The sequence below is a fragment of the Camelina sativa genome, chromosome 11 (genome assembly GCF_030686135.1).
Source record: "Camelina sativa cultivar CO46 ecotype springtype chromosome 11, ASM3068613v1".
Classification (NCBI taxonomy): domain Eukaryota; kingdom Viridiplantae; phylum Streptophyta; class Magnoliopsida; order Brassicales; family Brassicaceae; genus Camelina; species Camelina sativa.
Window position 1 is genome coordinate 34,683,240 of NC_141890.1, and position 15,764 is coordinate 34,699,003.

The 15,764-nt window shown below is 40.4% G+C and overlaps 3 protein-coding genes across 6 annotated transcripts; all 3 read right to left on the bottom strand.

Annotated features, from left to right (window-relative positions):
- Window positions 1-675: 675 nt before the first annotated feature.
- Window positions 676-1,719, bottom strand: LOC104728585 (protein PHLOEM PROTEIN 2-LIKE A8). The gene is made up of 2 exons (XM_010447545.2): window positions 1,122-1,719; window positions 676-997 (listed from the first exon to the last, which is right to left on the bottom strand). The coding sequence occupies exons 1-2, from the start codon at window positions 1,610-1,612 to the stop codon at window positions 730-732; spliced, it is 759 nt and encodes a 252-aa protein (XP_010445847.2). The 5' UTR covers window positions 1,613-1,719; the 3' UTR covers window positions 676-729.
- A 38-nt stretch (window positions 1,720-1,757) lies between these two features.
- LOC104728587 (disease resistance protein LAZ5-like) lies at window positions 1,758-14,927 on the bottom strand. 4 transcript variants are annotated; one of them, XM_087471162.1, is made up of 5 exons: window positions 12,963-14,927; window positions 12,635-12,824; window positions 12,512-12,542; window positions 11,543-12,426; window positions 1,758-2,039 (listed from the first exon to the last, which is right to left on the bottom strand). In XM_087471162.1, exons 4-5 carry the CDS (start codon window positions 12,080-12,082, stop codon window positions 1,944-1,946), a joined length of 636 nt encoding a protein of 211 aa, XP_087327288.1. In that variant the 5' UTR covers window positions 12,083-12,426; window positions 12,512-12,542; window positions 12,635-12,824; window positions 12,963-14,927; the 3' UTR covers window positions 1,758-1,943. The 4 variants fall into 4 exon arrangements, with proteins under 4 accessions (XP_087327288.1, XP_087327285.1, XP_087327287.1 ...); XM_087471159.1 differs by adding an exon at window positions 11,311-11,445 and having other exon boundaries at window positions 12,512-12,824; window positions 12,963-14,926; XM_087471160.1 differs by lacking the exon at window positions 1,758-2,039 and adding an exon at window positions 11,207-11,445 and having other exon boundaries at window positions 12,963-14,881.
- LOC147934816 (disease resistance protein LAZ5-like) lies at window positions 12,127-14,276 on the bottom strand. The gene is made up of 5 exons (XM_087472808.1): window positions 13,759-14,276; window positions 12,963-13,635; window positions 12,806-12,849; window positions 12,512-12,701; window positions 12,127-12,426 (listed from the first exon to the last, which is right to left on the bottom strand). The coding sequence occupies exons 1-5, from the start codon at window positions 14,274-14,276 to the stop codon at window positions 12,127-12,129; spliced, it is 1,725 nt and encodes a 574-aa protein (XP_087328934.1).
- Window positions 14,928-15,764: the final 837 nt, after the last annotated feature.

Genomic DNA, 15,764 nt, shown 5'->3' on the forward strand with positions numbered 1-15,764 from the left:
AAGATACACCCTTAAATACTCAAGTTCTGGATTCAAATCTCTTTAATTCGGGTGGGCATTCGGGTTTGGGTTCTGATTTCAGGTTCAAGGTAGCCCAGGACTAATAAACTTATAAGGTCAAAGTTGAAGATTGATGTGGCATATTGAGTTGTTCGTTACACATAATATGTGAAAGTCAACCTAGTGGTTACCAAAAGGTTTAGTGTGTTTTTTTTATATCGAATCTAAGGTTCCATTTTCAGAGAAAAAAACAATTTTTGTATATTGATAGAGATGTTAAGTTGTCTCTAACTAAAACTTTTTGATTTTGTTTTTGATATTGTAAACAATTAAATTTACACGCATTTTGTAAAAAAAAAGTTTGTTTTGGTTTGAAAATGATGATTAATTAACAGGAAAAGGTAGTATGGTGGTAATGTGATTCATTCACGGACAGGCAGAGTCTACAGTGTCTACACTCCTCAGAAGCCTTCATGTAATATGTACTATTGAGTATTATCAAGAAACCAAGTCAATCTTTGATTAGTTATATTCTACCGTTTTCCATGTAGAGGGATCTAAAATACCCTATTGAAGAAATTTGTTATATATATATATTCTGTATTCGTCTTTATGAGAAATGACAACTCTTCATAGTACAACAAGCTCTATCAAATAATTGATGCAAGGTCAAACTAATCAAAATCGAATTATTTCATTAATAAATGTCGAATGCAACAATGAAACCATTCACCACTCACTTTCCACAGCTCGATTGATTATGAAACGACCAAGAAGAATAGAGAAAACAGACATAAGGCCTAAAACATAAGGACCAAAAACTATTGTGAAAAGAAAAAACAGACTTAGGAAACGTATAACAACTCTAATCACTTCATCTGTTCTTGCCGCCAATTGGTTGCGTTCCGCTTCAAAAATTTTGCGTTCGCTCTCGGAGATGTCTTTTAAAACTTTCTTAACCTCCTCGACGATTGTTCTCACCAAATCATTCTGCCGACTGTCACCATAACAGAGATCAAAATATCTATGAGTGAACAAATTCTGTCCTCAACTAACCAAGAAACAGAGTCTTGAAACAGAGTATTCCAACCAAGAACAGAAGAAAAGAGACAAGTCTAGACCTGTATCGTGACGAAGACAAGCCAGCTTTTCTCGACACACAAAATAAAGCTTCCTTCCATTTCCGAAAAGTTTCTAGCTCGCCTCGATGCGTTGACTTCAGGTCCCGGAAATTGTCTCCGAACTTTCCCTTCAGTTTCTTCACATCATCAGTCTTCATCTTAAAGAAGATAGGAATCACTGTAAGGCTTCCTTCTTCCACACATTCTTTAATCTTAGCAAGCTCATCTAAGCACCATCTCGACTCGGTGAAGTTCTTTGAGAAGATTGTCAGCGCGACTCTCGATTCCTCGATCCTGTTGAAGAGATGATCAAGATCTTTGCCTCTAAGCTCATGATCATCTATAAAGACGTTAACATTCTCTTTTAAAAGAGCATCCACTAGAAAACCTAAGAACCCGTCACGCAACTTTTCGCCTCGGAAGTTGATGAACACTTGGTACTGAGGTGGGATCGGTCCAACGTTGGTAAAGAGGGATAAGGAGGAGCCCATGGAAGGTGATGATGGTCTCCGAGGAAATTATTTGCAGAGGGAAAAAAAATAGAGCAATTGATTTTAATGGTTTCAATGTGTTTTGACTTAATCACAACTGATTCCATAATTATTGATCACTGATCTACAAAGACAACTAAACAAGTTGACCGGATTTGAGTGAGTCTTATATTAATCCATATAACTTAATTACAGCTGGGTAGTTGTTGAAACAACAACAAAAAAAAAAACATAGAAAATGACACATGGTAACGTAATAATAGGCGAACAGTATGGATACCAAGAAAATATACATCCAAAGACAATTTTTTGTCGTTGTATATATTTTCATCTACTTGACTTGGGGAACCTCTTGGAGAAAGATCAAACCACATTGCTTTTCACGCTTGCTTAGCCGATTAACATGGTCTGAAGAAGACTCAATATCCTGAAATATCTTACGTGAATAAAATGAATCAAAGATGAGTTTTATTAATGTTTTTTATTTAATCAGTAAGACAACAAACCAGTTTGGAATATTCATCTTTTTAAAGCATAAAAAATGATCACTGTGCAGACTGACACAATTATGATAGAACGATAATCTAAACCAGGACCTTTTACGGAAGTGGTTTCATGGCCATTCGCTTCAACAAAGACGTTATCTGGTTCGGCGTACATCAAACGGAACCCACAATCCACCACTTCACTTTTACAGGCATCAGTCAAGTAGAACTCTAGAGAAGCCTTTGTAGGTATAGAGTTACCAGAGTAGTGATCTTCCAAACGTTTTGTACTGTGTGAGCAACTGACATAGCCGATAAAAACATGGTCTGCCTCAATCTTTTCTGGTTCGATCAAACTTCCGACATCACAATCAGAGCAGATACGAGACCCATCTTCGTTTTCAAACTGCAATGTGCATTTTACTGAGAAACTACTGTCAATGATCGGATCTTGGTTCTCATGGAATGAGACAACTGCGCAGAGAGCTATCCCGGAAAGCCTTGAAAGTGCAACAGAGCTCTAAAGGTAACAGGAAGCTGTGAAGTGTCTCACATGTCTGATATGCTGATGTGGCGTGATGCGCTGATGTGGAGAAAGATTGTGGAACGCGGTGACAAGATGCGTGAGAAGGAAGGAAGAAGAGATCAAGATATACTCGAAGATATTGAGAGTATATTTGATAAGAAAAATATTTTCTTAGAGATAAGGAATATTTCCTTTTAGTTAGGATGCACAAAGATCTAGGTTAGAGATCGTTTGTGGGGTTATAAGTAGACTAGGGCTAGCCGCAAAAAGAGCTAGCACTCGTGGGATAAAAGTTGTGAGTTTTGTAAACTTTCAAGTTAGCACAAAAAGCTTGGAAGGTGCGTGTGTCTAACTCTCTTAGATCTACACAGGGTGTTGTCTTAGATAGATAGGAGAGTGAGCTTAGTTTTAAGTCTTGTATGAAACGAGAGTTTTTATAAGATTGATTAAAGCGTTTGCTTGGCGCGTTCCAAGTGTGTTATTTGTGTGTGTGGTGATCTCTATACCTTAACAATTGGTATCAGAGCAGACACCTGATAAAAGTTCTGTTATCTTTTTAACAGGTGAGATCTTGTGACTAGGGTATGAGAAATCACTGGAGTTTGTTGCGGTACAAGGACCATTGAAACTGGATCCGGAATGCTTTGGTTACTGGAAAGTTTCGATCAAGCAGGCCATCTCGAGCCTAGACATGGAAGCTTGGTTTGCAGTGGAAGACAGCTGGTCACATCCTACTGAGAAGAATGAAAAAGGTGAACTGGTGGAAAAACACAGGAAGAAGTGGACAGATGAAGAAAAGGCAGAGTCCAAGCATAACTCGCAGGTGCTGACAGTCATCTTCAAATCTTTGCCAAGAGACATCTTCAATCAAGTTCAAGGGTGTGTGTCAACCAAGGAGGCTTGGGACATTCTGGTCGTCACATTTGAAGGCACATGCAGAGTCAGGCGCACAAGGCTGGACAACCTTGCATCTGACTTCGAAAACTTGCATCTGACTTCGAAAACTTGCAAATGACTGAAACCGAGTCTGTGGCAGATTATAGCAGTCGGTTGAGTGGTATTTCACAAGAATCAGTCGTTTTGGGAAAACGATACAAGGACAAGAAGTTGGTGAAGAAGTTCCTCAGAAGTTTACCTGACAAGTGTCAACCTCACAGGTCTGCTATAGATGTGTCTCTAAATTCTGATTAGCTCAAGTACAATCAAGTCGTTGGGATGATGCAGGCATTTGAGATGCAACTGAAGAAAAAAGAGAAGATGAACGCAAAGTCATTTGCTCTCAAAGCTGAAGAAGAACAGAAACTTGCTGAATCTCAAGAGATTGAAGACGAAGAAAAAGTGGGTATGTTGGTTAAAAAGTACTTTCGTAAGATGGAGAGAGGTCAACAAAAGGGTACAACGCTACCCACAAACACTGATTCTGATAAGGAATTCAGGAAAGGTGATAAGCATGAGCGTCAGTGTGCTGAGTGTGAAGGGTATGGGCACTACAAGGCTGAATGTCCAAACAACAAACGTAAGAACTCTCTGCAATGCTATGGGTGTAAAGGTTATGGTCAAAGCAAGACTAATTGTCCTTCACAAGGAAACAAGCATATATCCTACATCACGTGGAGTGAAAGTGATTCTGATGAAGAAGACAACAAAGGTGAGATTCTGAACAATTTCGTGGTTCTGCTGGGAGTCATTGAGGAGGATGAAGAAGACGAAGCTCTGTTGTTAAAAGAAGACTTAGCCAAGAAGGTTGAATCTGACTCAGATGGAGAGGAGGCTGACTTTTCAATGGAAGATCAGATAGGGCTCCTTATCAAGACTATGTTGCAAAAGACTCAAGACAACAGTGAGCTGACTGCCCAGAGAGATACTCTTCAGATGAATGTTACAATGCTTTCTAGAGAACTGAGTGAAGAAAAAGCCAAGTCTCTGCGTCTTGAAAAGCAATTGGATGAACAACTGAAGAACATCAAGATGCTAAGTAAGGGTACGGAAGATCTGGATACCTTACTCAGTACTGGACAACCAAGCACTGTAAAGTGGGGTCTAGGTTATCAAGGAACCAACTTTGACAAGTCTACTCAATTTGTTAGAGGATAGAACTCTGAGCCGAAACTAAAAGAACAGGTTCAGGTCACATCAACCGGTCAACGTAATCAGTTCTCTAAAGTGAATCCGAATTATAGGCGGATGAGTGTGCAGCATGGGTTTCCGGGAAGATAGTCGTATGGCTCACATTGTTATCAACACCCGGCTTAGCGCTCTGTTAACCTCAGCAGAAGGAGAGGATGTTGGTATTGTGGTCATCTAAATCATTATAAGGCTCAGTGCTACAAGTTTCAGAATCGTGTGGAAAATCTGGTGCGGCATGACAGCTTTTATCCAGCTGCTAGAAGAGTTAGTCAAGGGTATGTCAGGAAAGATGATCTCTACTGTCAGGTTGCATACACAGCCGATAGAACTGAGGTTGAGCAGGCTATATGGTACTTTGATAGTGGATGCTCCAGACATATGACATGTGCTTTTCACAACTTGTCCCATTTAGAAGATGTTGCTGGTGGAAGAGTCACGTTCGAAGATGGAGGAAAGGGTACAATCCAAGGAAAGGGTGCAACTAGTGGTGACACTCAACCAAATTTGAAGGATGTGTTCTTGGTTGATGGTTTGAAGGCCAATCTGATCAGTGTCAGTCAGCTCTGTGATGAAGGTTTGGATGTAACCTTTACCAAGAAGGACTGTAAAGCAGTCGACCAACAAGGGTCTGTAAAACTCAGAGGAAGACGATCTGGGAATAATTGCTATATGTGTAAATCTGAAGTGCAATGCTTTAATGCAACTTCTGCGTTGAACACAGAGTTGTGGCATCAGAAACTTGGTCATTTGAATGTACGCACATTGCTGAAATTGGCAAGCCAAGAAGTTGTATGCGGACTACCTAATCTGAAGAGTCACCCACATTTCATATGCGGTCCATGCAAACAAAGGCAAGCAGATCAAGTAGTCTCATGGCTCGTTAACAGACATTCGCACAAGCCATGCTCTTCAGTTGGTTCACATGGATCTGATGGGTCCTATCCAAATTCAGAGTATATCTGGCCGGCGATTCATCTTTGTGATGGTTGATGACTTCACTCGCTACACCTGGGTAAGATTTCTTCGTGAGAAATCTGATACATTTGAGTGCTTTCGTATACTTGCTTTGCAGATCAAAAGTGAGAAGTGTTCAATCGAAACCATTCAGAGCGATCATGGTGGTGAGTTTCAAAACGACAAGTTTGACGAATTCTATGGGCATCAAGGCATTACTCATCAATACTCTGCACCAAGAACACCGGAGCAGAATTGAGTTGTTGAACGTAAGAACAAGACGTTGCAAGAGATGGCACACACTATGTTGCATGGAAATCAGGTTCCTCATCGGTTCTGGGATGAAGCGGTGAACACAGCCTGTTATATCATCAATCGTGTGCATGTTCGCCCCGGGACCGATAAGACTCCCTATGAGCTATGGAAAGGGAAGTCTCCAACTGTACATTACTTCCCTGTGTTTGGATGCGTCTGCTATATTCTGAATGATATGGATCAGCTGGGTAAATTTGACTCCAAAAGTGATGAAGGCATCTTTCTGGGCTATTCTGGACATAGCACTGCCTTTCGTGTTTACAACAAACGTATGCGATCTGTTCAGGAGACTGTCAATGTCGTGTTTGATGACACTTCCTTCTTACGGGTTGCAGTGGTGCCTATCGTCTTCGACAAGGACCTGGTAACTGATGATAAGAAGTCTGAGCCAGAATCTGCCAGTCATGTTGTCTCCGACAGGCCTGTGTTATCTCTGGATTCAGTCCTTGTATCTTCTCAGGTTCATCGTAATCACTCCTCTACTGATGTTGTAGGTGCGATTCAAGGGGGTTAGAGTTATCAGAGGAAAGCAAATTAATTTTGCTTAGCTGGCTGGAAAGAAACAAAAAACTGGTGTTCCGGAGTCTGTTTCTCAGGACTCTGCAGTCGTGCAATTCGCATGTTTTGTTTATACCATTGAGCTCAAGAATCACAAGGAAGCACTTCGTGATGAGTTATGGGTTGCTGCTATGCATGATGAGCTGGAACAATTTCAATGAAGTGATGTATGGGAACTCACTCAGCGTCCTGCTGATGTCAATGTAGTAGGAACGAAGTGGATATTTAAGAATAAGAATGATGCTAGTGCCTGAATTGTGAGGAAAAAAGCAAGGTTAGTAGCCCAAGGTTACTCTCAAATCGAGGGAATTGACTTTGATGAAAATTTTGCTTCGGTAGCAAGATTGGAGTCAATCAGATTTATGTTTGGTATGGCATGCGCTCTTAAGTTCACCTTGCATCAGATGAAAGTTAAAAGTGCCTTTCTAAACGGAATACTACAAGAGCAGGTTTATTTTGAGCAACCAAAAGGCTTTGAGAATGCACAGTATCCTGAACATGTTTATCGTCTGAAGAAAGCCCTGTATGGTCTAAAGCAGGCACCACGAGCTTGGTATGAGAGGCTGACTACTTTTCTTATGGACCAGGGATACAGTCGAGGAAGTGTGGATAAAACGTTGTTTGTTCTTAACAGCAACAACGACCTGATGTTTGTTCAGATCTATGTAGATGACATTGTCTTTGGTTCCACATGTCAACCTTTGGTAAAACAGTTTGTGGAAAGCATGTCTCAGGAGTTCGAAATGAGTATAGTGGGAGAGCTAAGATATTTTCTGGGATTGCAAGTTGAACAATCGGCTGATGGGAACTTTGCATCTCAGAGCCCCGATGCTAAGGAGTTAGTGGAGCGTTTTGGATTAGGAAAGAGTAAAGAAGCAAAGATTCCTATGGGCACGAATGAAAAACTCTCAAAGGATGAAGAAGGAGAAGATCTAGACGAGAGATTATACAGAGGGATGATTGGAAGCCTGCTGTATTTGACTGCTAGTTGTCCAGACATATGTCTGTCAGTAGGGATCTTTGCACGCTATCAAGCCAAGCCCAAGATGTCACATTTACTAGCTGTAAAAAAGATCATCAAGTACATCAAAGGGACTATGGACTTTGGTATTTTCTATACCAAGTATACCAACACCGCTCTGAGTGGGTATTGTGATGCTGATTAGGCAGGATCTGTGGATGATCGTCGTAGTACAAGTGGAGGATGCTTCTTCATAGGCAACAATCTGATATCCTGGCACAGCAAGAAGCAAAACAGTGTTTCGCTATCAACTGCTGAGGCTGAGTACATTGCGTTAGGAAGCTGTGGCACACAGCTCCTGTGGATGCATCAAATGGCCTCTGACTATGGTATGGATTCTGACACTCTTTTAATTCATTGTGATAATTTGAGTGCAATAAATATTTCCAAGAATCCGATTCAGCATTCACGAACCAAACGTATAGATATTAAACACCACTTTGTTCGTGAATTAGTTGAGGCGAACCTGATTGAGATTGACCATGTGAGCACTGATTTGCAATTAGCTGATTTATTTACCAAGGCTTTGGACTTCAACAAATTTGTGAATCTAAGGAATTCCATTGGTGTCTGTGAATTCTAGTCTGTTTGCCTAAGCTGTGATGTTCTGAGACAGGAACTTGAGCTAGGATAGATCATGGAAATCCTAGAATATATAGAAGATCAGCACTTTGAAAGCAACTGTGGTAAATAGCCGCCTGTCATGCCGGTCTGTCCATTCTGTCAAATGTTGTCATGGTTTAAGGAGGTCAAAGAGCTGTGAAGAGACATGCACATACATCTTCAGAATTAATGATCTAATTGGATAACAAGTCTGGAATCAGTGATTGAAAAAATCAAGTGATGTCACTGATGTTCAAGATGATGAAACAGCTATCAGAAGGCTGAGTGAAACATATATATATATATAAAATAAATAAAAATAATAATAATATATGTGCTCTTCAAAGAGAGAATCTCCAGCTGCCTTAACATGTTGGGATAGACTGCAGACTAAATGCATGCCAGTGTGAAAGACTACCCACATGCAACAAGTCTCTGATTTTCAACAATTCAAGAGGTTGTGATAACTCCTGGCAAAAGTTCTGTACAAGTAGTTGACACGGCAAAGGTATGTTTAGTGTCTTGTTCTGTTATAAAACAAAAAAACAAAAAAAAAAACTTGTTTATGTTCACGTGTGTTCTTCTCGATCTGGTGCCTTTATGTTCATCATTAGTGGATGTGTGTATCAGATGTTTTGGTTCATGAACAGATTCAGTTTCCCTTAAAGGGGTGAAGGATGTGATTTATTAGGATCCTGTGATTAATGCAATTGAGATAAAAAAAAGGGAAAAAGATTCGATGTACTTTACCAGATTCATTGAGTGTTTTTAGGATTGAGATGTTTGTTGGGCCGAGTCATTACAGCCCAATAGGTTTCACGAGGGTGTATAAAAGAAGCGGCTAGGGTTTTGAGTTTTCCTCACCATTCTTGCGATTTCAATTCTTTGTCGATTAAGCTCCTATTCTCTTTTCTCCCTTGATTTTGTGCTCTAACCCTTGATTATCATGAAATCTGTCTTTAGTGGATTCCACTATGATTCTAGTTCGGATGAGGAGCTTCACACCCCTCTGTCAACCCTACCTCCGCCGTCTCCTCATGTTCCGATTGATCCGACCACGGCGATGATCGTCTACGAGCCCCGCGACGAATCGACTTCAGCAACCCCGACACCGGAGAATTCGCTGCCCGTGCCTGCTTTCATCGAGGTGGATCACGAGACATGCAACTCTCCGTCCTCTTCGCCAAGGAAGGTGTCATCTCGTTTTTCGGTGGTTGATCTCACTGGTGATGTTCCTATACCTGCTCTGTCGAATCAGGGAATCTCGTCCCGTCTGCGCAAGCAACAATCGACTGCTGATGTAGACAGCCGCGACTCCAAGCGTCCGTCTCTTGGTAAGGACAAGGGTGTTTCCACGTCTCGCGGTGCTCTTTCAAAGGAGTTTGACTCAAAACGGTTCATATCCTTTGACGCTGCTCGTAGGTATGGTTTCTTTGCCTCTCTAACCCTTGCCTGTGAAGTTTGCTACTCTCTGGGAGTTGATGATCAAGCTAGAGAGCTCATTGATCAAGCTGGTCTGTTGAAAACCGTCACTTAACTTGGGTCTTATGATTCTGATGTGGTTTATGAGTTATGGGCGAATCTCCCAACGGTTAAGGTTGAAGGGGAGTCTGTTGATGTGCTTGTCAGAGATTGGGTTTATGATTTTTCCCCAATCCGCATCAATGCTTTGTTCGGTCTCAAGTCTGTTGATGTGCGCGAACAACGACTGCAAACAGCTGCTATTTTGGAGGAGGACCTCACTCTCTTTATATCTGGTGGTAAAGTGAAGTCCTGCAAGCAGCTGGTGTCAACGACGATCAGGGACCCGGTCATCAAGGATCTGCATAAGATATGCTGCAGCAACTGGTCTCCCACGGTGAACACCGGGTATATTTTGACAAACAGAGCAATGGTGATCTACATGATCATGCATCGCATTCCGTTTGACTTTGGGACGATGATCTATGATCATATTTTCCAGATGGGTCTTCAAGCTCAATCAGGTTTCCGGTTGCCGTTTCCCAGTCTCATCCATTGGCTCTTGGAAGCTCAGCGACCTGTTCCGAGTCTTCAGCCACAGGACACGAAGAAGACCAAGGGGAAGAAAACCGCGTCTGGTCCTACGGAGTCTGTTCTTCGGAGTGGTTCGTCTGCAGAGCGCAAAGCCATCTGGTTGGCCATCGAAATCCTGCAAGACGCCTTGGACGCTGGTAAGTAGTCACTTCTCTGTCTGCACTTCTTTGTTTTATTGATATTTTTGACTTATCTGTGTCAAACAAGCAGGGGGAGATGAGTCTGATTCTGAAGCCTGAGGGGGAGTTTTGAGCTGTGGGGGAGCTGAGCTGTTTTTAGTTTTTAGTTTTTATGTTTAAGACTTGTTGGTTGATTTTAAGTCTTGTTCTGGATTTGTCCGATAATTTGATTGGTCTTAATGCTTCCATGTTGATCGTTTAACTGTTTGTTTGCCTTTGAGAGGTTTGATGCCCGGTTGGTACAGTTGTGTCTGCTTTTGGCTGTTGTTGGTTGTTTGTGTTTTTTTTCTACAGGTTAAATACAATGGATGCTTGTTTGACAAGTTTAGTCAAAAAAGGGGAGAATTAAAGTGCAACAGAGCTCTGAAGGTAACAGGAAGCTGTGAAGTGTCTCAGAGGTCTGATATGCTGACGTGGCGTGATGCGCTGATGTGGAGAAAGATCGTGGAACGCGGTGACAAGATGCATGAGAAGGAAGGAAGAAGAGATCAAGATATACTCGAAGATATTGAGAGTATATTTGATAAGGAAGATATTTTCTTAGAGATAAGGAATATTTCCTTTTAGTTAGGATACACAAAGATCTAGGTTAGAGATCGTTTGTGGGGTTATAAGTAGACTAGGGCTAGCCGCAAAAAGAGCTAGCACTCGTGGGATAAAAGTTGTGAGTTTTGTAAACCTTCAAGTTAGCACAAAAAGCTTGGAAGGTCAGTGTGTCTAACTCTCTTAGATCTACACAGGGTGTTGTGTTAGATAGATATGAGAGTGAGCTTAGTTTGAAGTCTTGTAAGAAACAAGAGTTTTTATAAGATTGATTAAAGCGTTTGCTTGGCACGTTCCAAGTGTGTTATTTGTGTGTGTGGTGATCTCTATACCTTAACAAGCCTATTGTTACACCAATGTGGTTCTAGTTTTGGCTCTAAGACTGATCGAACTGCTTGGTGGTGGAACCACGAAGGGATTTCAAATCCACGATAGCAAGTGTTGAACAAAGCTCCTGACGCTATGCTCTATATATGAAATTGCACAACAACAGCGATGAATGAGGAAAAAAACACGAACTAAAGAGAGAAATTTTGAGAGTGAGAGAGCGAGAGATGAAGATACCTTCTCGTAGCATTCAAGTGCAAGTCGCTGGCATTTCCATTTCGCGTAGGATAAGATTGACTCTTTTGCATCTTGATAGATATTGTTGCAATTAGTGAAAAAGAAAGTGGAACGGATCTGCCCAGTTATCATACGAAGGACGAGAGGATTCACAACTGTTTCTAGTTTTTCACAGCCATATGCATTTAGGTAATCAAGATATGGTGGAAGCGTTGGAAGATATCTAAGATTCTTGCAGTTCTTCAAGACAAGCCATTTCAGATGATAGAATTGACTGAGGTTACCTTGCAGATGGACCATTTCAATATTTCTACTTAAGCATAAACGCTGCAACGAGTATATCTTAGGGATCTCTTTGATTCTTGTGCCACCAAGCAATAAGATCCGTAAATGTTTCATGTTTGCTACATCCTTTGGAACACTCTCGAGCTTTGAACAACCAGAGAGTATGAGTTCTTCAAGAGCTTTCTGTTTTCCAAGACATTCGGGAAGATTCTCCAGTTCTGTACAACCTTTCATATTCAATATGGTAAGTCTCATCAGATCCCCGATGGCTGGAGGAAGTCCCTTTACTGCAGTTCCATCTAAATATAATGCTTCCAGATTTCCGAAATCACCTCAAACTCGTGAAGTTTTGGGCAGTCACTGAGTATGAGAATTTTTAGAGAGCTCAATTTCATCCTCTGAAGAAATGTTAGACTCTTGCAACCTCTCATATTCAGGAAGACAAGACTTTTCATGTTCTCCATCTCTTGGGGCAGTTCATGCAAACTTGTGCAACCTTCAAGATTCAATCTTTCAAGATTTTTAGCATTTGACAACCCTGAAAGATTAGTCAACTTACTCGAATAGCTGAGATTGGCCCATTTTAGTTTTTGGGTATCCTGTAAAGAAGAAGAAGAATATAACCCTAAATTTGATGTTTGCTTCATATGAAACAGATGAATTGTGGAGTACAGTGAGACACACCTTAACACCCTCCCAAACTTTCTTAATGGAGCTACAAGGCAGTTCAAGATCAACAAGATTCTCTGGGTTGAAGTCTGATGGAAGTTGCTCAAATGGATATTTCATCCAGTGGAGATAACATACCTTATCTAATGGTAAATGAAACTCCTTAACCATGTCAAATTTGAAAATATCTTCGCCTTCCTTAGGGCTGGCGGAATTGTATATTTTAAGATATCAAAGATTGCACATATTGCTAAAGATGTTAGCAAAATATCATTTCCTCCGGAACTTTAGACATGTCTAAGAAAATACCTCTGACATTTTCCATTTCCTACAACCAATTGATGAGAAACGTACTGTTAGGAAAAAAAAAATGGATAGCAATTGAAATTCTAGAGTACTTGTCCATCACTCCAGAAGCTGGAAATTTAGCACAACTAACACATGTTAGAGGTTCAAACAATCTCACCAATTTATTCTTCGGCAAATAAATGATATCTTGATAGTTCCAAAGCCTGAGATGAACCCCTGTATTTTCAGTCAATGTTTGTGAAGCAAGTTCCTTGGCGAATGTGCATAATATATCATGCATCTGAACTCGACCACCAGAAATATTAACGAGAAACTTGTCTTGGAGATCTCTTGTTTCATCCCAAACCGTAGTAGAATCACATGAATTTACCAGGCATCTTACATAACTTGCATTCTCTGATTTGAAGAAACATGCAACGTCAAGAAAAGCCTCTTGCTGCCTCGATGTGAGCTCATCGTATCTTTTTCTCAAGACATATTGGATCATCTTATTAGAACTTTGTGCCAGTGTTCCAATCCTCTGTTCCCAATAAGCCTCGTCTTTCCCATGAAGTTCTACACCAAAATCTCTGAGGGCTAGTGGGTTGCGTTTGGCATAATTCAGAAAGTGTCTTGACAGCTTTACTAAATTTCCCTCGGCATGATCCACTAAACCAAAGGCGTTACTGGTAAACCATAGTAAACTACTTCTGTTGTCCAATCTCGGGACTAGGTACGTATCGTCAACCAATTCCTTGATCAGGGACCCATCACTTGATGTAATAACAATCTTGCTTCCTTTTTTAAACCAATCGCAATTACCAAAAAGAGATCTGATCTGTATCTTGCCACTAACATCATCTATAACAAGAAAAACTTCCTCTTGGAGAAGAAAATCCTTTAAACTCTCATGTTTATTCGATGTATATCCTATGTGGAGGAGATTAGTATCCTTCAACAGCTCTTTCAATTACCTCTCTTGCAGCCGATACGATCCCTGCTCATTGGCCATCTTACTGACACCTGGGAAAAACATGCCCCTCTTAAACTTTTGTTGCCACTTTTTATACAACGTTTCCGCAAGAGTAGTTTTACCAGTCCCAGGCATTCCAACAATTCCAACAAATTTATTTTCGACGCAATCAAAATGTATCTTTTCTTCCAACTCCTCAAGGCGTTGTTTCATTAAGTAGTCGGGTACTGGAGGCTGTTCGGTGTGTCCAGAGGGAATATTACCATTTGTACTTACGGTAGAGATCTCGTTAAGATGTTCTTCTAGTCTGCTTCCGGCTTCTTGCAGAAAGGGAGGGATTCCATGGTCATCGTCGGTGACTGAGTAATCCATGGAAGAAAATAGAAACTCATCGGAGCTTATCGAAAATGTATCTACATTCTCTACCCCTGCCTCTTTTGAGATTCCGTTGAGATACTCTACTACTTTGCTTGAAAGTGGAATTAGGGCAAGCACTCTTTTGATCGAGTCAACGATCATGTCAACGAGTTACCTCTCGTTCATGCAATACGAATGATGAAAAAAAAAATCAGTGAAACACTATCAAAAGAATGAAAATGATATACTCAAACAATATCACTATACCTATAATTCGCCAAATTCAAGCCTATCTTGCTTGGAACAGACTGCAAAGCGTTCTCCAAATCCGGTATATTGGGTCTTTTTCTTTTACCTTCTCTGTAGAGCTTAAGGCCGAACTCTCCCTTCTGCTCTTTCACTTCCTCAGGTGCCACATTGAAGAATACGGGGATCATTCTGAGTTTTCCTTTCTTCACTTGTTCCATGATCTTCACAAGCTCATCTAGACACCATTTTGATTCAGCGTAGTTGCTCGAGAAGATCGACAGAGCGATTTCGATTGTTCAATCCTCGTGAAAAGGACAGTGAGATCTTCGCTTGGGACTTCATTCGTGTCGATATAGTATTTGATTTCAGCTACGTTCAAGGCTCCCTCCAGATGGCTAATGAAACTGTTGCGCAAATCTGCTCCACGAAAATTGATAAACACTTGCCACGACTCCGGGAGTACTTTGGACGAAGAGGAAGAAGCTGCCATTGCAAAATTATGGTTCGATTGTTAGGATAATGAACTGAAGTCAACCTCGATGAATTTACTCTTCTTATCCAAATGATTATCCACCACTCAATTCTTAGCGATTTATAAAATTATTTCACCCCCATCTTGACCGCTAATTTATAATGAAGATTAAAAGATCCAAATGCTAGCTGCCAAGAAGAGTATAAGACGGTTTAAGACATACAACTTAAATGGATTGGAATGGTTCAAATTACTGTCGATTGAACAGGAAATTGCATCATGCATAACTAGTACACTTATGCGGAATGAAAAATACAAAACCATGTTTAAACGGGACTAACACTAAGGTTTTATTAATTCTCCTGTAACAACCCTCAAACGTAGAGTAAGCAGACGGTTGTAGACTTTTAGTTAGCTTTTTACCACAACCAAGCAAATTGCTCTCTCTATACGTTAACGATTTTAAAAGCTTTTTTTTTTCACCAGCGTTTGTGGCAGGGGGTGGTTTATATATTTCAATTATTATTGCTACTTGATATCCGAATTGAACTAAACCGAATGATATCTAAACCGAATTGAACCAAAATTTCTATAATACTAGCAGTTATCCCGTGCTACGCACGAGTTTAGTCTGCATTGTTTTTTGATTTTAAGTTGAACTACCACTGTTTTTTTTTTGTATTGGTCTGGTTTTGTTTTGTTTTGTGTTTCTTGAGTTTCCATTTTATACATTTTTTTTTTCATTTTATAGTCTACTATGGAGTTGTAGATTTTGTGGTAGTAGTGAACATTTACCATAATGTATATATAACAAATTAATTACTTTTATGGTGTTGTTTTATTTAATTGGAAAATGGTATTATTCATGATTAGTTATTGAATTACAAAATGTAGTAAATCTTAAAGTAATTGTCTTCTACAAATTGGGC